General features: G+C 42.1%; 1 protein-coding gene across 1 annotated transcript in view; it reads left to right on the top strand.

Moving 5' to 3' along the window:
* Window positions 1–21,655, top strand: part of HECW1 (HECT, C2 and WW domain containing E3 ubiquitin protein ligase 1) — a 129,373-nt gene that overhangs the window by 53,814 nt on the left and 53,904 nt on the right. Inside the window, exons 6-11 of the mRNA XM_008940528.1 lie at window positions 1,849–1,949; window positions 3,209–4,567; window positions 7,988–8,089; window positions 13,236–13,386; window positions 18,460–18,590; window positions 21,191–21,312. Coding sequence (XP_008938776.1) covers window positions 1,849–1,949; window positions 3,209–4,567; window positions 7,988–8,089; window positions 13,236–13,386; window positions 18,460–18,590; window positions 21,191–21,312 — 1,966 coding nt within the window. The remainder of the gene's footprint in view (window positions 1–1,848; window positions 1,950–3,208; window positions 4,568–7,987; window positions 8,090–13,235; window positions 13,387–18,459; window positions 18,591–21,190; window positions 21,313–21,655) is intronic.

Genomic DNA, 21,655 nt, shown 5'->3' with positions numbered 1-21,655 from the left:
TGATAGGCAGACCAATAATTCGTGCTGTAACCCTATCCATTGCATTTTCAAAAGTGAGAGCTGGCATTTAGAGAAGAAGACTGTTTCGTGTATCATGGCTGCAAATCTGGAGAGTGCAATATTTTCAGTTTGAATATTCTTTTAATGTTACCAACAGGCTGTTTTCATGTTTCAGGGAATTACGTATGAGCTAAATATGCCAGACCTGTTCATCCTCCCTTTAATTTCCAGACAGCGGAAATATTATACAATATATCCATGTGGCATGTTGTATCTAAATCTTTCTGACCTTGCCCTGTTGCCAAGGAATAACCAGTTCGCTTGAGCTCATAAGCCCTACCCTGCTTCCCCTCTCCATGAAAGTCCTGGGAAGGTGTGTGCTGCCAAAATAACACAAACCAATTTGAGGAAGTATTCAGACAAAGCCAAAAAGTTGTCTCTAAACTTGCAAGGTTCAGACCTTGAGAAGCAGGGAGAGAGAGAGTCCTCTCCTGAGGAAAGCATGCCCAGTGCAGTTTCCAAGAAGTCATTTCTGAAAATTGGATCTCAGTTCAGCAGAACAGCAGGAAACTGCGTGTGTTAGAAGTGGCTTTGAACAGCTGTTTCAGAAACTGGCTGTGATATTGACAGATGAATCTACCAGAAGGGACCAAGCTACCTCCCAGTGTCTCAAGTAGGGAAGACAGAGTAGCTTTTTAGAAACCAGATGGAAAGGACAGCTTGGGGAAGGTAGAGCCCTCTAACTGATACATTGACTTTCCTCTGTATGAGAAGATTTCTCATCATCTGCTGGTTATATCTTCCTATTTTACTTCCTTATTGTAAACACTGTCTATCTCAGGATATACTTTGCCAAGAGGAGTACCTCCAACCTGCACCTAGCTCTGTCTTAGTTTTAATACCATAGTGGCTTTTAAATCTCAGGCAAGCTCAGTGAGAAGTATATGCACAAGTTCAGAAAGGTCATATGCAAATCTTGAAGTCATCTCATTTATATGAATTTCTGATGCATGTGAAACTATCCTAGCAAATATATTGGGCCCAACTTGAAGTGAATTATGTTTCTTGAAAAGATGTCTAAATATTACTATTTAGCGAACCCTTTACACTCAAAAAAAATGCTTTGCAAACATTGATTCAGCCTCATTTTGGGCAGCTGGGAAGTTAATCTCTTCTATAGTTTCATTCTGTTCTGAGGGGTGGATGAAGTGTGGCAAAGGGAGGGACCTGCACAAGGACAGAATGGAGTCATTGATCAACCTTGTCAGGAAGGTGTTCTCCTGATATTTCAGCTTCATAGAGGTAAGAGGGGTGGAAAGAGATGAAGAGCAGTCGTTCAGCCAGCTGTAAAGACAAGGTGGTGAGCGGGGACTGGCCTGTACAAGATTTTGAAAGGAAGGACAGGAAAGCTGAATTTTATGCAGGTGGTGAAGAGAAGGAAATACAGAAATGTGAGGTTCTGCAGAAGGGTAGATATTTGCAGATCAGCAGGGAAGAGAAGTCTTGTTAGAATAGTTGAAGTGGGAGTTGTTTGCTTCCCGTGTTGGTATTTTCATACCCATGCTGCAGAAGCTCCATTCCCACCCTTCTCTGTCTCTCTCCATACGTGCCTGTGTGTCTCAGAAGCCTGTCTTACCCACTGACTCAGCTCGTCCATTGTGATTGAAGGCATTGTCCTCTCCTCCTCTGCCATTCGTTCTCTTGTATGCAAGTCAACATGCCCTCATGGCTGGGTTGAATAGCCTTTGAAGACCATTGTGTATCTTTGTAGGACTCAGCAGCTTTATCTATGCACAGAGGACATCGGGTGGGTTACAGTCTTTTGTGACAATATTTGTTTTCTTTCAGGGACAGGGTTGTAAGCTACACTCTGGGTCGCAGGCTTCCTACAGATCATGTCAGTGGCCAGCTGCAGTTCCGATTTGAGATAACTTCTTCCATCCATCCAGGTAATTCTCAGTCTTAACCTGTCATTTACCTAGATTTTTATTTTTTTCTTTTGCTTTGCATTCTTTCTCCTCAGAAATCTGAATTCATTCCTGGCTGCTCTGGGACTTTAGGTACAGTCACGAGCAAAGGAAAGTGCATAAAGTCCCCGGTCACAGGATGTATCGTGAGTCACAACTTCTTCCCTGTTTCCCCTTAGCATAGAGCTACTGGTGTCTCATCTCCCCCTGTTCCTGCCTGCTTCAAATACTCTGCCACATCACTGGGAGAGAAGAGGGTGGAGAACTGAAGTCTTGTCTTCTTATCTTATCACCTGTCCTGAAGAAGTGCTAGATGAGCTGTCATTTGTAGAGTTACCTGCTTTTGAGCTCTTCCTAAGTAAAACTGGAGAATACTATAGTAGAAATAATTGGAAACTTTGTGATTTTGATGATTCGTAATGAAAAAAAGTAAAACAACCAAAAAATTCAATGTTGCCCCCCTTCCCTCCCTTTTGGTTTGGTTTTGGTTCACATTATCTTGTAGTTATTAGGAAGTCACTGTCACGATGGTATAAGTTTGAACCTTGGTTTTTGTTTCAAAGTCTCAGTAGCATTGCTGAAGGACTCTTTGCCTCTCTATGGTAGTGCCCTCTCAGTTACATTTTGTCCAGCCAACAGCAGCTACATTAGCAGTTGGAAGACACGGCCTGCCCCTTGCTGGAAAACCCTGACTTCCATCTTGACTGTTTGGATGACAGGAAAGAGCCCAGGTTGTCTGGGAACCTTGAGGAACTAGTACAGAAGAGGATCACATCAAATGATGTTTTGGGGAAAGTTTCTGCCTTTCAGAGGTGTGAAAAACAGTTTTTTAAGTTCTCTGCTGTGTAGTCCTGTCAGCTTCAGCATGACAAGAACATAATTAAAATCTCAGAGAAGACTTCCATGTCTTTCCCATGATACTCCCTCCAGTGCTGGTTTGGCTCAAAGAGGAGTTTCAAGAAGGTGTTACCTTCCAGTTGTGTTGCAAGGGAGCAGGACGGCACATACAGGTTACCACCATGAGTAAGCCCCATGGTTGTTTAATTCACTGCACAAAGACTGCCTAGCAAAAACCCCAACGTTTCTTGGTAGTTGCTCGGTTACCTACTCATTTCACACTGTAATTTATGCTTTTAATTTTCTCGGATTGCTGTGGATGCCTCTGCCCCCACAGCAAAGCTTCTGGTTCAGTCAATGCTCTTGTTAAAGGTGTAAGTAATTTCTTTTCCCGTGTTATACAGATGATGAAGAGGTCTCCATTAGTGCAGATCCTGAACCAGCTGACCTCCAGGAAGGCCCTGTGAACAACCCCACAGAGGAAAGCCTCGGTGAGCCTCCATGCATCAACACAGTGACCTCAGAAAGTACAGCTCCAGAACAGCTAAATGGATACAGTGTGAACAGTGTCGATAGCCCAGGGGCTGTCAAACCACCTGGGGAAGTCAACCAGAACAGCTTAAATGAAGAGCTAGCAGGAGATGGGGAGGTTGATGCGGTGCCAGTTCCCGAGCCCTTGGAATCCATCCCAGGAGAAGCGCTGCCTTCTTTGAGTGCCACGGACCTCACGGAGCAGCTGGCTTTGCTGGCTTGCACGTCTCCTCCTGAGACTGAAGTTAGGGAAAATAACAAAGTCGATTCTGGTACTCAGGGAGATGGTGGAGTCTTGACCAGCGTAGAAACGTTAGATATTGATGAGGTGAGTGCAGATGTGCATGCTGGCAAGGACCTAGAGAAGAGTCAGGAAGAAGAAGGGGCTTCAGCCCAGGAGGAGGAAGACAGCAAGCTACCAATGAGGACCACAGCAAAGAGGAAAAACAGGCCGTGCTCCCTGCCTGTGTCTGAACTTGAGACAGTCATAGCTTCTGCCTGCGGTGAGCCGGAGACCCCTCGCACGCACTACATACGGATCCACAACCTGCTGCACAGCCTGCCCTCGGCACGCGTGGGCAGCGACGGGGAGGAGGAGCAGGACGGGGGGAACGGGGAGAACGACGAGGAGTCCACGGTCAAGGAGGTGCTGGACAAGGAGGTGGCCAGTGAGAGCGAGACAGTGGCGGCAGAGCCTCCTCTGGAAAACGAGGCTGAAGAGAGCCAGAGCACGGTGCCTCCCGGGATCTTGGATGAGCAGCTCTCTGACTTCAACGATGGGCTGTTGGATGGGGAGCACCCCAGGACAGGGAGCGAGAGCGAGTCGAGCTCCAGGCCCAACGGCGACAACGAGTGCGAGGCCTGTGACACCTCCTGCTACAGCCCCTCCTGCTACAGCACCTCCTGCTACAGCACCTCCTGCTACAGCACTTCTTGCTACAGCACCTCCTGCTACGACAGTAACAATCGCTTCTCCAGCCATACCCGCTTCTCCTCTGTCGACAGTGCAAAGATCTCTGAGAGCACGGTCTTCTCCTCACAGGATGATGATGAGGAGGAGAACAGTGCTTTTGAGTCAGTGCCAGATTCAGTGCAGAGCCCTGAGCTGGACAGGGAGCAAGTGGATGGCTCCTCCCAGTGGCCAGATGAACTAGTAGCTCATGGTGGGAACCCACAAAGAGCCACAGAGAGTCTAGACACCCCAATAGCAGGTCCAAGCAGCAGAAGAGAAGGTTAGATCCTGAGAATTGATGCGCTGAGTGACCTGGATTATCTGAATGTCACACAAGGCATCAGATAATCGAGGTTTCAGATAGCTCATGGTTTATTTTGTACCAATCTGGGGGCTGTGAGCTGGGCCAGATATCAGGGAGGGTTGGATAATTGAGCCTGTCCTTAAAAATCCCAGCAAACCCAAATAAATCAGGTGGGAATCTGTATCTATGGATTCCTGTAGACATACATGCATCATTATGAACTCAAGATTACCTACTGTGGTTACGTGGCAGATAAGCATTATCACATCCACCAACTCATTCCTTATTTCCTGGGATTGTTCCATTTCACATATCTGATGTGCTGCCATGTCTCTGATAGTCAGTGAGAAGACCAGCCTGTGCTTGTCAAAGAGCAGATATGTTGATTTACACCAGCTAAAGATCTGGGCCAGTTTCTGTATGTGGTTGGTAGCCATGCACAGTCATAAGCTCAGAGAAATACAAATCTTTGTCTCTTACAAACCAAATTTTCTAGCCCCATTTTTTCCAGTTCCCCACATATCAAACAAATCCATCTCAGATTTCACAGACCATAGGGCAACTCAACAGAGTTCTGGGATTTTTTTTCTTAGATACTTTGAAAATTGAACCATATCGGACATCTCCTTATCCTTCTCTAGAGATAAACTCTTCTTAGAAAGTAATTTTTGCCTTTGTAATTTAGGTTCTGTTTTTCCCAATCCCTCCAAACAGTTACATTAAATTCCTCCCTTTGGTAACTCATTTTATGTCATATGAAGTTACATGAAGGCTGGCTTTGATCACTTGACTTTTCTTCAGCTAGTGTGTGGTGGTTTTTCCAGCTGAAGAAGTAAAGGCCTCTTCTGCAGCCCAGGGGTATGCAGCAAGGCCAAGAGGTAGTCTTTGCATTCCCAAATCCTGAGTCATCTGTATCCCACTGTAAGTGACACCAAATTAAAATGGCACAAAAAGGTTTGTATATTTGGGAGTCACTAGGAAACCCCAACTAAAGCATCCATCTAACTTTTCCTTCTCCGTTCCCAATTTATTTAGCCCCACCTTCTACTGCTGTAGGCCCTACCCCAGCAGAAGGAAAGGTGTGAGGGTGGTCTTACACGCTGGACTGTGTAAAGACTTTGTAGACAGTTGAGCCCAGGCACTTATTCTGCAGAGCAGAATCTGCCCCAAAGAATTAAATTCTCGGAGCACACAGAGGTATAGAAAACCCTTTTCCTTCTTTGCAGGTGAGGGTCTTTGCATATGGACAGTATTTGTGTGCAAGTTTATCTAAGGGGACACGAGCAGGTGTGTGTGTGTGACCATGCTTACAGATTTGATGGCCTGTGTGTATTTTTGAGAGGGGATGCTGGGGAAAAGGGTGTCTTCTGCATATGGATTCAGTACAGCTCCAAGATTGTGCCCCTTGAGCTGATACAAAGGGCACTGCAGAGTTCATGGTGGCTGGCTTTGGTTAGCTGAGAGTATGTCTGAAGGGCAGCCCAGCTCTTAGCACTCTCCTGGTGTCACCGGGGGTGCTTCAGTAAGTGCACACGTTGCTTCGTGACCTGGCAGCTGTTACAAGTGCAGTAGATGTGGTCACCTCCATCCACTCCAGGTGACTGATGCTACCATGCTTCTGCTGGCTTGGCGTAACTATCGTGACTAGGGGCGAGTCAATTATGGTGAGGTAAGTACAGAAACGTAGCTGGATGACCTGGTAGGTTGGTGCTACAACACCTGCAGTACAGCAGTTCTGAAGGCTATGGGAGGTGGACTTTCAGCACTGACTAATAACTTACATAACTCTGCTGTCTGGTCAAAACAGCAGATGCAACTGTGAGATACGCCTATGCACAAGCGGTTTAGTGAAGACATTTAGCAGGGCATATGGCATCATCAGAGCACCTAGAAGAGGGAGTATTTTTATCTAAGCAGTTTTTCTCATTTCTGGATGGTGTAAGGGTTTTGTTTTGTTTGGTTTTTTTCTTATTTTTATACAAAGTTGGCTTCTGCCTTCTAGGTGTTGGTTGTTTAAAGGAAAAACATTTTTTGATAAATGTTTTTTAACATTTGGTATCTATATATTTGGGGTTTTTACAAAAAAAAACCTTCTTAGGCTATTAAAATTCTGACATTAAAGACAGCTAAACCAGCCAGCACACAGTGAGTTTGGCTTAGCTGAATGGTCTGGGTTTGAATTTTGAAGTATCTTTGTGTCATTTTCTAGTGATAAATGCAGAGTATGTTTTTTCCATAAGCTGCATCTCTCTGATGCATGCACATGTAATATTTACACAATCAGATTGTATTATTTGTATTAACAGGCCTACCTAGAGCTGGAGGTTAGAGTGAAAAACTGTTACCACACAATACGAAAATAAGTCCATTAGTAGGATAAATAGTCCTGGTTTCTAAGATTTTTAAGCACAGACCAAGAAGGAATCGGTTCTGGAACCTGTGAAGTTTTAATGTGCAGGTTCTTTATTCCCACAGCTAAGTCTAAGCTAAGGAATGATTTTTCATCACTACTGTAACTTCTTAGTTTCTTAAAGGATTCTGTGAACATTGACTGGATCTTAAGTTACTTGTTCCTTTCCAAAGAATATGACTTTGGACGTTGCTTAGGTTTCATTTATTTCATTTTTGGATATATAGACATATATATAATGTTAGTGTATAAAAACTTCCTCTGCACTGTCTGCTGTGTCTCTCTCTTCCTTCTTCTTTCCCTCTTCTGTATCTCAGGTCTTCCTTCTTTATCTCAGATCCTTGGCTATGTCTCACTATCTTTTATCTTCCTTTTCTACCACCTGTCTCCTACCTGTTTCTCATCCTTCTCTCATTCTCCCTCCTTCCACGCCAGATGAACTCTTTGAATTTTTAAAAATACTTGTAGATTGGAATGTTCTTCTGCTTTGCAGGGACTGCAAAATCCTGCCATTCCGGTCCTCTTATATAGCATATGATCTTTTGGAACAGCAAGAGGAAGACCCAAGGCAGCTTTTAGCCTCCTATTCCACTGATGGGATGAATTAGGAGTTGGAACACGGATTTTGCATGTTCCTGCCAATCTCTGCAGAATTTCTGAGTTTGGTTGTATATGCACAGTATTTCTCAGAGATCGAGCCTGATTCTTCTCTCGCTTACACTTGTGTGTCTATGAGTCCAGAATCTGGCCCATATAGTTTAGTGTTGACTCAAACCTGAGATCAGAGCATTAACTGCATTATTTCAATAATTCCTTGGCATATGAGTTGTTATTAAAATAGTGCCTGAAAACAGGCATAACCAGAGCTGCTAGTATTCTAGGTTAACCTATTTAAAAATTATCACTTGTTTTACAGTAGCACATTTTTTGAACCACATTGTGAAAACAGTGAATGACTGTCAATGTCTTGAATATCTTGTCCATAGGTGATTGTCCTTTACTCCATAATTCTCAGCCAGTCAGCCAGCTTCCTTCTCTGAGGCCTGACCATCATCACTACCCAACTATTGATGAGCCTCTTCCACCAAGTAAGCTTTAGTTTTTTAATTTATTGCATTTTTCAGCTTTCCTGTTAACTCAAACAGTGTAGAGGTCAGTATGTCTTTCTAAATAACCCCGTCTGTTCTGTATATACATTCTCCTAAATCCAAAAAATATGCCCTTTTGTTTCCTTTTTTGATCCTGACTTCAAGTGTTGTCATGTTATTTTGGACGAGCTCCATAACGTCCCTCTGCCTTGGTCCGTCGTCTTCCTTAGCTACCATGAAATGAAAATAATATTCTTCCCTGTTTCCAGTCATTGTGTTCAGACTCAAACGAGTGGGTATCTGTCAAGTGTTCCAGAAGAGCTTTCTGGGTGGTGTATCAGCAAAGTACTCTGATTTTCCTATAATATTTGTCTCTAGGTTCTCCATACCCAACCAAGTTCAAAGATGGTTTGGGAGGGCAGTCCCTGTGGTCTGTCAGCTCTGCTCCTATGTCCAGCAGGAACCCTTTCACTGTCAGGATGCTCCTGAGGCAGACAGGTCCAAACCTGAACAAAACCAGCAGAAGCTGGGAAAAGGCAGCTCATGTAGAGTGGTCTTGTTGTATTGTCGTTGGATTTGATAACCAGTGAATTTTGTGTCTGTCATGGACCGTGGTGGTGTCTGCAATTGCACTGGTTAAAAATGAGTGTCTTAAGTGAAGCAATCGATCAGTGGATGATGATACAGGATATTTTACCACTGAATCAACTATTGGAGATATTTTCGCTGGTCTCCAGCCTTTCCCTGGTGTGTTCCTGGAGGATTACCCCACTTTTTGCATTGGCCTTAAGTGCCCAGCAGAGCGCACTCTATGCCCTGCAACGTGGTGCTGATCACCTTTCACCTTCAGCACATGATTTAAGGACCTAAAATGTGCAGTGCCTCAGAAAAACAACCAGGCATATAAGCAAAGCACTCTGCTTTCTGCAAAGCCCAAGAAGGGAACACAATTATTTGGCCTATGGTGCCCTTGACAAATAATTCATCATTTACCAACCATGTTGTCAGAATTCCCTAAGCCGAAAATAGCCCCAGTGCTGGCATCAGCTGCACGGTAGCATGAATGATTCAAATGCCTTTAGCCCAGCGAAGTCTTATTAGGGTCCCACTGTGGCTTGCCAGTGAATGATGAAATGGGAACAGTTACCTCTGTAACAGGCAAATATTTCTCTTCCTCCCACTCTTACCTCAACACTTTGGGAATGGGGCACATTCCCCAATAAATGACTTAATGATAGGACACTGATACCAGCTCAGGTAAACAAAACCTGCTGTGAATCTCCTCCATATTCTTCCATCACCAGTTTAATACATTTTTCCTCTTTCTTATAATTATCCTTAAAAGGCAAGCATTTCTACCATTGGTTTTCTCAAGTGCTTTCACAACAGGGTTTAAGAACACTGATTGCAATGTGTGATGATACAGTAGAGAAGTGATACCCCTTTGTAGGATTTTATTTTAGCATTTGCATATAACATCTTTTTTTACAGTAAAGGCTGGAATTGTGGCCTAAAATATATTTTCTTAATAGGAATAGATTAATGTAGTTAATTTAGGGAGCAGAAAAGTTGAATTGGATAATATTACCTAGGAAGCCTGTTTCCAAAAACTCTTCATGAAATTTTAAACTAATTTCAAAATGACAACTATAGCTTCTGTCTGTAAGTAGAGCTGAAGATAATTTACCAGTGCTGCAAGTTCAGCATTAACTGTTTTTACTTTGGTTGTGGAGAATCTTCCAGACAGTCTTCTTTCTCTTTTGAATAGTTTTCCAACTAACTTTGTTTCATCGAAACCCCACAACATTAGTAGCAGGGAGGAAATGTGATTTCAGACATTTTTATTTAAGACTGTAAGGGAGAACAGATTCATTATTTATGTAGGAATGTCATAATGACCAGTCTGGACGTTAAGGCCCAAACGAGATTGACAGCAGATACACAGAGTTTGTGTGGCCTCATGATGGCATTAATAGTCCCCCCTCAATATGAGTGTTTGCTGGTACTGCTGGAAACCCCACAGAACTGCAGCCAAGAAAAATACGTGTGCCCAGCTCAGAGCTGCTCTTTCCCGAAGGTGTGGGTGAGCTTGGAACGGGAAAGAGTGTATTTACTTGGCCCACCAGGATTATGGTCCTGCCAGAAGAAGCTGCATCTTCTGGTATAAATCAGAGCAGTTTTAGAGGCTGCCGTGAAATGTGGCTTGGCCGATGGAGAGGGATTGCTGGAGAACAGAACTAGTCCTGTCCCATCCCCAGCCTGTGCTCCAGCATGCTCTTACTCTGAGGGTTAGATGGAGGTTGTTCTCTGTTGTAGTCCTTGTCCTGTTTTGCCTGAAAAACTTAACAGAAGACCTTAAGGAAAATTGGCTTCTTCCTGGATCACCTGTGCCTCTGAAGTAGCATGAAGGGACTTGGGCACAGTTCAGAAGTAGAGTTCTGCCTGTCAGTTCACCTGTCAGCCTCTCTTTGTGCAGGTATCCATCCATCTGCCCTCAAATCTGGTATCATATAGAGCTTCAGTGACTTGTGTGACTTACAGGTGGTCTAGTGGGAAAGCAGAAAGTGCACCTGCCACCTGTGCACAACAGAAATATCGTCACTTGCCACCTCTGCAGACTTCCTGGGTGGCCAAAAGAAGAGTTGTTCAGCTGATTAGAAGTGCTGTTGCAAGGAGCAGTGCCACTGCAGGTTTCTCAAAAGCCATGTGACACACAGTTCCTTGTATTTTAGCATGCCAATGCAAGTGTCAGCCCATGGTTTCAGGTGTCTATTCCCATACAGCAATGGACAAAGCAGCACTCACAGATAGATGTAGGTACATGTCTGTATGTGCTGCTGCTGGAGTCTGACACGTCCAACAGACACAGCCTTCCTGAAGTTGTGATCCAGTCTGCATCATCTGGACCTGATGTTCTCACTGTGACCTCCATGCTCTGGACAAGTTTTGTTGCTCCTAGATTTCTAAGTATTATGCTTAGGAGATTAGGAACTCTTGAGTTGCATTTAATTAGACACTCTAGAGCCACTAGTGCACAGGGCTGGATTATAAGAAGCCCATATTTGACTATGTAATTGGGTAGTAGTATTCTTACTAAGTGACCATCAGCAGACTTCAGACCAATGTGACCACTTGGTGTCTTCTGTAGGCTGTCTATAGAGTGTGGATCTACAGCATTGCTTACAAACTTCAAATTATCCATCAACGTTTATTATTCTCAGTTTATTACATGTATAGTAAATAGTGTAGGGTAAGGGCTAGGATTTTTCCTTTGTCAGACAACAGCAAGGAAAACAAAGATCTTTGTGTTGTTAAGGTACATCATGTCACCTTTGATCTGGCCCAGATTGTTTGCTTGAGGATATTTCAGATAATGCATAGCTCCAGAACGACCATTCCCCACCCACGGTGCTGCATCTGCCACCAGTAACAGCGTGCTCAGCAAGGCTCTGGCCTTCAGCCTGCCTTACGTGTCAGTCTGATTTCCTTCAGTGTGCACCTCTTCTTCTTGATCTGCTTCTTTTCACTGTCTTATGTTTCCAACATTGTTTTAACAAGGCTGTGGTCTTGTTCTTGAGGCAGTTACAACATCCTTGGGAAACATTACCTGATGGGAGGAAGAGAGAGTCCTCTCCTTAAAATTATATAGTGATGTTTCCAGTGAGAGACACTGTGTGTGTACCCCTGGTGTCACTAGAGGGCTTGCATCTGTAAGGGCTGAGCTTTGAAAGAAGAAAGACACAAGCATATGGCTCTTGTGGTTTTGGAGTCCTACAGAAAATTCCTCCAAGGACTCCCAGTGCCCATTTTTTAAGGTTTGTAGGATTAATGTTTCAGGGGTAGCCAGCCGTAGACTTCAGATACCTTACACTTGACTGGGACCAGCCCAGGTGCGGGAACTGAATTTAGCCAGGGCCAGAATTCAGGGGATGGGAACTGCTCAGCAGACACAGCAGGAAGAGGTACAACATCAGTCCCACTCTTGGAGAGTAGGAGATAAAATACGTAAAGTATGAAATCCAGCTGATCCTGAATTTGATCATAGAAAACCGTAGAAGAAGGAGTGGACTCATCAGAGAGGAGGATATCATAGTAAGGATTAAGAGGAAATGTTTGCCCCCAAAGGTAATCTCCATATGTGCATTTGTGTGTGAATGTGAGTGAGGTTTGTATATAAACACATGTAGAAAGTATGTGCTTATATTTACATAGACATGTCATCAGCTGATGAATCATGTAGAAATACAGAGCTAGGAAGTCTAATTTATGTCACTACTCCATACATTCCAACCAATTTGAGATGTGGCTTTGCTAGCTAACTCACTTCTGAACTTCTCCTGTTCAAAACACTTTTTTTTTTTATCAGCATTACCGTTTTCCACAAGCCATCATATATCAAATAACTTTTCGTTTTCAATCATGGGACAACAGAGACATTAGCAGGAAACAATAATGATGGAAGGCTCAATATTATGCTGCAGAGTTTCAGTCTAGTTGGCATTCATGAAAACAACAGATATGTGATACTTATTTGTTTAGAGAGATGTCTAAGGATATGTCCAACGAGGCTGTGATCAGCTTTCAGGGGAACCTTTAATTACTGTATGGTATCCTTCAAAGCCAGTGTATAAAAAAGAGAGAAATGAAACATGTTCTGAAACATAAGAAAAATGAAAATGTGCGATTTACCATATTAGCTCAGATAGAATTCTTTCCTACTAAGGGTTGGTTCTGTGTGGCTGGCAACCCCTACCTGCAACGAATCCAGCTAACTGGTATTCCTAACTGTAAAATTATCCAGCCCTTTAAAAAATGTAGCCACTATGTCACTTGTTTTTTCATAGTCTATGGTAGTGAATTCCATAGACTACCTATGTGCTGTTTGTGAAATGTGTATGCATATATTGCATATACATATAGAGAGACAAGCACATAGTATATATACACATTTGAATGTGCACTTTGAATGTATACACATAATATATATATATCTATACTGGACGCATGTAGAATATATATCGTATCTGGTGTGTGTATATAGCCTGTCCGTGTCCGTGTCTGTGTGTAGAGATGTGTCTCCCACATTCAGGTTTCCTGGAAGGCATCGCTCTGACAGCCTCACCCCTTCCTTTTTTTCCAACCCTAGATTGGGAGGCTCGGATAGACAGCCACGGGAGGGTATTCTACGTTGACCATGTCAACCGAACCACCACGTGGCAGCGCCCCACGGCCGCGGCGACTCCGGATGGCATCCACAGGTCTGGCTCCATCCAGCAAATGGAGCAGCTCAACCGGCGGTGAGCATCTGCACTTAGATTCCCCTTTTCCACACTGCCCCAGCAGCTTCCTTCCATCCCTTCTTCCCCAGGGCATCACGCTGGCTCCCTTAAGGTTCCCCTTTCCTCCTCATCCAAGTCCAATGTACACATTCCAATCCCCACTGCTGGTGTGACAGCTCTGGGTGTCTGGTACCCAAACTTGCCCACATGAGAAGTACTTTTGAGTGAAAGAGCTTGCAAAACACTTCAAAGAGCAAGAGAGGGCTTTTGGAAAACTTTTTTGAAATGTCTCCCAGAAGAGTAGGGAGTGTTCTTCCAAAAGATGGAGTCACTTTTGCTGTTGAACTCTTGAGTGGTATTGAGGGGTCAGCAACTAGCACTAAGCTGCAGAGGTTTCTGAGCTGACTTGTTGAAATAGTGTTGCCACACCAGTGTGGCGTTTCTGCTCAAGCCAATGAGCCCTGTTGAAGGCCTGTCTCCTTTCCCAGGGCAGAGCTCTGCGCTGATAGAACTGTACACTTCTCTAGACAAAGATGGATCTGCTCAGTGTTGCATTGGGCCCTGTGAATCTGCCAGCTAATTCTGAGCTGGCTGAAGTATCTCTTCAGATGGCACATATTTTCCCTTTGTTTGCCTAGTCCACACATAGGTTTGTTTATCATTTCCTTCTTGTGCTTGCTTTTCAGGCTGAATTTAAGAGGAAAGAGAAAAAAGAAACAGTTGGTTAAAAGTCTTCCTTTTTTACTTTATAAAAGTTTTTTTTAAAATTCCCTACTTACTGTAATGATATGGTTCCTGGAAAAAGACAAGCACAACTGAAATTATATTCTAATTATAGCATGTAAAATGCCACTAAAGGATTTTTTGGCCTTTTTTTTCCTGTGCTAAAAGAAAGATCTGCGGCTGAGAGAAGGATGTGGAGTCTCAAAGGACTCTCTTCAGACTGCAGAGCAGTTTGGGAGCTACTGCTTGTAAGGTTCAGGCCCTGAAATGACAACAACTAGAAAGTTAACGTAACTTGTAGAGACCAAAGCCAGTTTAAAGTGGTTGTTTTGCAACTTCAGCTGACAGCATCAACACAGTCTGGAAAAAGGTCTCTTTTTTATCAAAAATCTTCATTATTTTGAATAGCTTTTCATAATGTGTTATGTCTTGCAGAAAAGAAAGAACCTTCTCAGTATTTGTTTTCATGATAATGTTCCTCAGGATGTGTCAAGCCACCACGTTAATATTTAGAAAGAAGCCTAAAGGAAGTGAATGTTTAATGTTGATTCTTTCAAGGGATTTACTTGACTTCTCTGCCATTTGCAGTTGTTTTTAGGAGGGATTTGGGCCGTGTCAAAGCTCATGTTATTTGGCAACTTTAAGCTACATTTTTTTTAAGCCTCTACTGCAGAAGATTGTAAGTGCAGCACAATCAGGAGAGAAACAAGAAACAAGTGCTTCTGAGAGTCTGTGTAGGAATTTACCATTCTGTGAGTTCACACAGGTTAATCATTAAACCAGCTATCTCAGCAGAAGCTGAAGGGTGGGCATTGTCTTTCTGACTGCCTTGCTCCAGACTTTATTATTCCATTTTTTCATGCAGGCTGTCTGGCTTTCTTGGGTATGACTTGTTTATCACTGGGTTGGGTTGGGAATTCCCAGTTAATAGGACTGACATTGTTTGAATCTCTCTGTCTGTAGTATTCACCTATGCAGTTACAAAGTGAGACGTGCAGAGGGATCTCAGCAATAGCATGTATCTCCTTACCCAAGTCCCCTTGGAGAGTAAGCACTTTACAGCTCACTAAACATGAACTCTCCTGGTTTCATGGGACAGAGGTAAAAAGCTGGTCAATCTCCACTCTGCCAAGGAGCTCTATTGATTTGAGAAGTTGAATACAGAGGTCTTCTGTTATTCTCAAGTTTGGGAACATTTCCTGATTCTAGTAGGATTCTGAGCATTTGTCCAGTGGCGAGTAATTTTTGTATTTTCAACCTGACTGTTACAGTTATTTAAATTATTTTTGTCCTAAAGCTAATTTCTGATTTTTCATGTCTCTAATTTCAGAATTGTGAGGAAAACCACTTTTCATAAATGGTTATTAGCAGCACTGTAGAGGATTGGGCTTTGTTTTAAGCACTCATTTTATAAATACTGTTTTGTTGTATTTCAAACTTCATTATTTGAAATGTTCTTCAGCAAGCACAACTAAGAATCACTTGAGGTGAGGCAACAGCAAACATAGACCTTGCTGATAGAATTAGCAACAGTCTGAACTTTTGCTCTAACCTCAAACAAAATTTGGATTTAAAATCACTTAGCAGTTTGAAAAAACTTGGCGACTTTTCTTTTTAAACTAGTCTACTCACTTTTCAGCTTCCTGGTTTCATTTGTGGAAAGGAAGGGAATGGAAAGACCAAAACATTACAAGGAAGCTTGATATTTCCAGCCAAAACCACAACACTTAGGAAATTCAGCTTTAAATAAATAAAAAAAAAACAAAAAAAAAACAAACCACAGTTGTGATTGAGCCTAGTCTTGCTTTCCTTCTTAGCTCCAAGCTTCCCATTAGCTGTACTAGCCACTTGAGAATACAGAGAGTGCAAACCTAGAATCCAGGTGTTGGGCAAACTCCAAAGAGACATCCATACTTTTATTTTAAAGACTCTTTGTCATTTTCTGCAATACTACTTGGTTTGCTTACTTGTTAGCAAAACAGGTAACAGCCCTTGTTTGTCAAGGTCTGTTGGGAAGATGCTTTGCAGCGTTTCTATATTGAGACTTGTCTTTGCACTTATTTAAAAAGTAATAAGTAACATAAGAAATTATAAACATAATATTTAAGACAGCCACAGTGTGATATATCTAAACTTTCACATCTTTGACAAATCACTTTGAAAGCAGACTGAAATTTCCAAAGGCATTCCCATAACTTGTGCACTCTCAATGCTTTCTCCAATTACTTTGGCATTTTCTGGTATTTATATAAGATGATTTTATAGTATTGAGACCCAAAAGAAAAGTGTAGCCTTTTGCTGGCATACAGCTAATGTTTCTCTTTAAGGTTTGCCAATAGGGATTTTCTACCATCTAATTAAATTGAAGCTACAAGGGTTTTTTTATATGTGTGCTTATATCCCTTGCTTTGTTCATATATATGAACTTCTCCCTCCCCCACCTCCCCCCTTTCTGTTGCATGTGGGTGTTGTAAAACTCCTCCAATAATGGAATGGAAAGTTCACTCAATTGCCTGCAGTCAAATGAATCAAAATGTAAAATGTAGGTCTAAAACAGAGGACAGGGGGTTTAAAACTGCAGTAAACCCATGCTGTTATGAAACCTTCTGTCAGAATTTCCTTGCAAAGATGAATGTTTGCTTAAACTCCCAAAATATGCACTAAATGTAGCTTCAAATAACTTTGAGTACCGGGGGGGGAACACCTATTACTGAGAAAATTTAGCATATATCTATTAAAACTTAATTATTTTCTTAATTATCTCCAGCCTTTCTGCCCAAGATTGGGTTGCAGTGAGCTATTGGAGATGACGCCTGTTCAGAGATCTAAAAGCCAAATCCTAACTGCTTGTCTTTAATGATCCTGTGTCACTTTGAGGAGCAAACTCCTGACTAATTTCTAATTTGGAATAAAATGTACATTAACAAATAGAAAGTAAATAAAATGTGTAAGTCAGAATTTGTGCTGAGGAAAGAAAAAAAAGTGTAAATCAGAAAAATGAGAGACAAGCAACTCTGAATCAGATTAAATGCAGGCAGCAAAGCCATCCTGTTTTATATTCATATAGAAATGCAATCCAGAAATAAGGATTAAAAATATTAGGGTGGAGTAAAAGCTAATTAAAATAATCAAGAGACTGTTTTCTCTCTCTCCTGTTCTTTCTCTTTGTGCTTCTTTCTTTCTCTTTCTCCTTATGCTTTCTTTCTCTTTTGTTTTAGTCTGCATATAAAATATATTTTCCTATTCATTATATGTCTTATATTTGTAGCTTGCCAAAGAAATGCTGTTCCCATATTATTCATATGTCTGTGTGAGTGACCAAGTTAAGGACAATCTGTTTTGTGTAGTGTGAATACAGAACACTCTAGGTTATTCCTACAGCCAGGTATATACTTTGTTTCTGCTCTGGTAAAGTATTTAGGGTTGGGCTCATCTCCAGGACCATGATCAGTCTTGTCATCAAGTAATGCGGCAATTAGTTCCATAATTAGTATGGAAATTACTTTTTAATGTTTTTAAGGCATTTGCAGGGTTTTATTCAGAATTTTCCTCTGTCATCTTCCACACGGTTGTTTGCTTTTCTCTGTGTTGTTTCCTTATCTCTGTGTTGTTTCCTCTTCCTTGTTCTGCAACTACTCAGCACCCAAGCTAAATGCCCAATCCCACTGATTTCCAAGAATGGAGGTAGCACCTGCATCCTCACACTGTTCACTCAGCTCATGTGTAGCATCCCATTCTACTTTTCTGTGGCTGTCATATCAATTAGATTGTAGCTCTTTGAGGTCACACTGGCTGCTAGTTCACATTCCATATTGCCTACTACAATGGAAGTGTTCCCAAATGCTGGCCATGAAGTATCATCATAAACATTTTGTGAACACCCTTAACAGCCTTTACCTTTGTAGGCTTGAGCATGTGCCTCCACTACTGCAGTCAGAAAGGCTGAAGGATACTCAGCCCGTCACAGGACTGACCCTTACTTCATTGGTGCTGCTACTGTAAATCTACAGGAGAGGGGGAACCGTCATCAGCCAGTAGTTCTAAGTTCCAGACATCCAGATGTTTTAAAGGGGAGCCTAGTAGCAACCTCTATGTAAATAGCTGTCTAAATCTGATATTTGAGTATTCCTTGCTTTGCACTCTCTGTAGCTATTTGTCAGTGCAAAGTGCTGTGTTTGCAGAGCAGTGCTTGGCCCGGGGGCGAGTGGCTGCACCAGCTGAAGAAGTCGGGTGTGCTCTTACTCTGTTATGTGCTGAAGACAGAAGTATTGGAATCATTCAAAGCCAGTACTGCTCGTTAAGGTAGAAAGCACCAGAAAGCTCCTCTGTTCACTAAAGAATGTTGTTCCTTTCTCCAAATGTGTGTAGGTACCAAAATATCCAGCGAACTATTGCAACAGAGCGGACTGAAGACGATGCTGTGGTAAACAACAGGGTGGAGAGAGTTCCCACTGGAGGGGGAAGTGACTCTGAGGCAGAGCCTTCCCAGCCAAGCTCAGGTATGGGGTAAAAGCTGTTGAGTGGCATGTTCAGTGATGGCACTCAGTTCTGGGGAAATCTGCAGTGCCATGAAGGCTGGAACTTTATTATACTGGTTTGCAAAAAGTAATTAATAGAGGTTTAATCTAGAAGCTGCAGGTTTTGGACTTGAACCTACAGGTGAAAAGTTAGGTACAAAGGGCCTCAGTTAATTTTTAGCAACTACTAAGCATTTTTGCTTTAGCAAAGGGCTACTTGAAGAGGCATCTGGTTTTAATTCACCTTAATAGCTGCAAAAACAATGCTGTCTTATTTTTGCTGCAGTGTGAATTTTATCTTGGGCCTTGCAGTTTATTCTGTCTGGGCATGGCTTCTGTGCTGCCACATTTGCTCATACACCTGCAATGGCCCTGGCATCAGGTATGTTTTTAAACCTGCAATTCTGTGTAAGCTATGAGCTGATCTAAGCGTGGGCTGCCACTGCAGGAGGTGCAGCTATCTTCTCACCCATCTCTAACTTCTGTGACAGGACCCCATGCCAGAGCACAGACCAGATCTGCCTGAAAAATAACCTTGTTAATTCTTTCATCTGGCTCGTTAGATGACTAGACAAGAATGAGTGTCACTACAAGAAATAAGAGGAGAATGTGTACCCAGGGTAGGATGGGATGGCAGGGAACTCTTTTCTTTTTGGTGGTAGTCATACTCAATGTTTTCTTAAGACATTTGTGAAACCATACCCTGTTTGATTCAGGTAAGAAGCACCAGCAATGCCCACTGTGCAACTTGTGGACGTGCAAAATGACTGTGTGGTTTGTTTGAGAACTTGAACCACCAGAATGAGCAGCCAGTTCTCTTCCCTTGGATTATTCCACCTACTTGTGCCCTGCATTGTCTGCTGGAAGTAAATATGACTTCTTGACATCCTTTTGCCATCCCTCTGTAAATATCATTGGCAAAGGGAAAGCACCAATATGTGTGTTTGAATTTTCTTAATGTTCCATGTTGAATAGGAAGGATTACACAGAGAAATAGTGAGCTTACTTAAAAAAACAAAAAAATTTAGAAAAAATGCTTAATTTTGCCTGTTTCCTTTCCTGATCCATTAGGTATGTTTAGCTTGAAAATCAGTTTTGACTAAGAATGTTTAATGTTTGGTACTCAGAGCTTCCTTGTGATCCTTTTTATTGCAGTTTATGGGAGCCTTTTATCTACACTGAATCTTGCAGGGGGAGCCCAGTTCTCTCTCTTAGCAGCTGAAATGGAAATGACTATTAGTATTTAACTTACAAGTAGTGTAGTCATTACTCTTAACATGTGTAATCATTTACTATCATAGCCTACATAATAAAATAGTAATTTCATAGGAATTGCTACTAGTAAGTATTCAGGTCAGTTTATTATGTAACATTCACTTTTTTGTTTTAACCCTGAAGAACAAATGAGTATGATACCTATCATCTTAAGTGATCAGGAAATGGTTTTTGCTATAGATAATTGCTTTGGTTTTAGGAGAAAAAGTCAGTATTGTATAAAATGCCAAGAATTAAAAGATCAAGGGTGACATCAACCACACCAGAATAACCAAAAAGCCACAGTATGATACATTTCCTGCTTGCCTTTTAATTTAAATGTAAAATGTCAGAAGGATTACGATTTAGGCACATTAATCCAGATTCTAAATCAGCATAAATCAATTTAACTCCAGCAATGGATCTAGTCTGCAGTTTTAAGTGGATAAAATAATATGATATGTTGTCTAACAGGAAGGAAAAAAAAAAAGGGATAATTGATAAGAAAGAAAAAGGGAATCTGTATTTATTCTGTTGATGACACAGCAATCAACTGTGATGGACATCTGCATCTATTTTCCTTGGACTGCAAATAAAAGTTGGCTTGTGTTTGACTAAGCCAAATCTGCACAATAAAGCCATAATTCCATGGTAGAAAGCATTTTTCTGGTGGCTATAGGAGGTCAGAGAGTTCCCACCTCTGCAGAGTTACATTCTCGAATACTCAGTTCTGCTCGTGTGCTTCACAAATTTGATACAGATTAAAAATAATCCCATTGTATCTGTTTTTGTTTTCTTTACCATACATGGTCTTGACAAAAATAATGCAATGCAAGGGCTTTGCAGCACCAACATGATTGTGAGTGGCTGAGCAGAGAGCTTCCTCAACCCAGTCTTGCTACCAAATGCTTCCTACTGATGAACTCCTCAGGCTGGATTGGGAAATTAAATCTCTCTAAAATCAGCAGTGAGGAGGAACGAGTCAGGACCTGGGTGACAGTATTGAACCAAAGCATCAGATGGTAAAAAACCCCATTGTGGTCACTTTGATATTTAGAGGCAGCAGTAAATATGACACAGTTTTATAACCTCCAGTACAGAAGAGAGTCCGGCTCCTGCCCGCTACTGCAAAGACTGCACCACTAACCATACAAACATCTATCACTTTACCAGCAGGCTTGTCTTAGAAATGCAGAGAAGGTGGGTGCAGGATGGTGACTTTTTCATACTGTTGCTTTTGCAGCCATTCACTAAAGGTTAAATAATAGACTGTGCTTGCCACTTAATTCAAATCATTAATACAATTTTTCTGCTTTATTTTTGTCCAGAGATCAGGAGGGAAGGTTCCCTTTCTCCTGTGAATTCTCAAAAAATCACCTTGCTGCTGCAGTCTCCAGCTGTGAAGTTCATCACCAATCCTGAGTTCTTCACCGTGCTGCATGCAAACTATGTGAGTAATTATGATTTGCTCTCTTGCACTACTGAATTTAGAATCCAAAGACTGTGCCCCAGGCCTTTGGGGAGAATGCATAGTGAATTTGAACTGTGTGGCTCGGGGCTCAGTTGTCCTTTCTGAGCACTGAAGCATGCTGGGGACAGTGCAGGCAAGCTGCTCCAAGGAGACTCTTGCTGGGAATCCACCTCACATGAGGAATTCCCTGGTACAGAGAAGCTCATTAATGTTATCCTTCCAGCATAAGCAGAAACCTTTGGTTTTGGCTTGGTTGATTCTATTGCCTGTTGCTGCAGGGAGTGAGGTTATTGCCTTTCAAGCTGTGTTCCTAGGAAATATT

Source organism: Merops nubicus, unplaced genomic scaffold (assembly GCF_000691845.1).
Source record: "Merops nubicus isolate BGI_N331 unplaced genomic scaffold, ASM69184v1 scaffold18785, whole genome shotgun sequence".
Taxonomy (NCBI): domain Eukaryota; kingdom Metazoa; phylum Chordata; class Aves; order Coraciiformes; family Meropidae; genus Merops; species Merops nubicus.
Note: the sequence above shows the minus strand (reverse complement) of the source record. Positions and strands in the feature narration are given on the sequence as shown.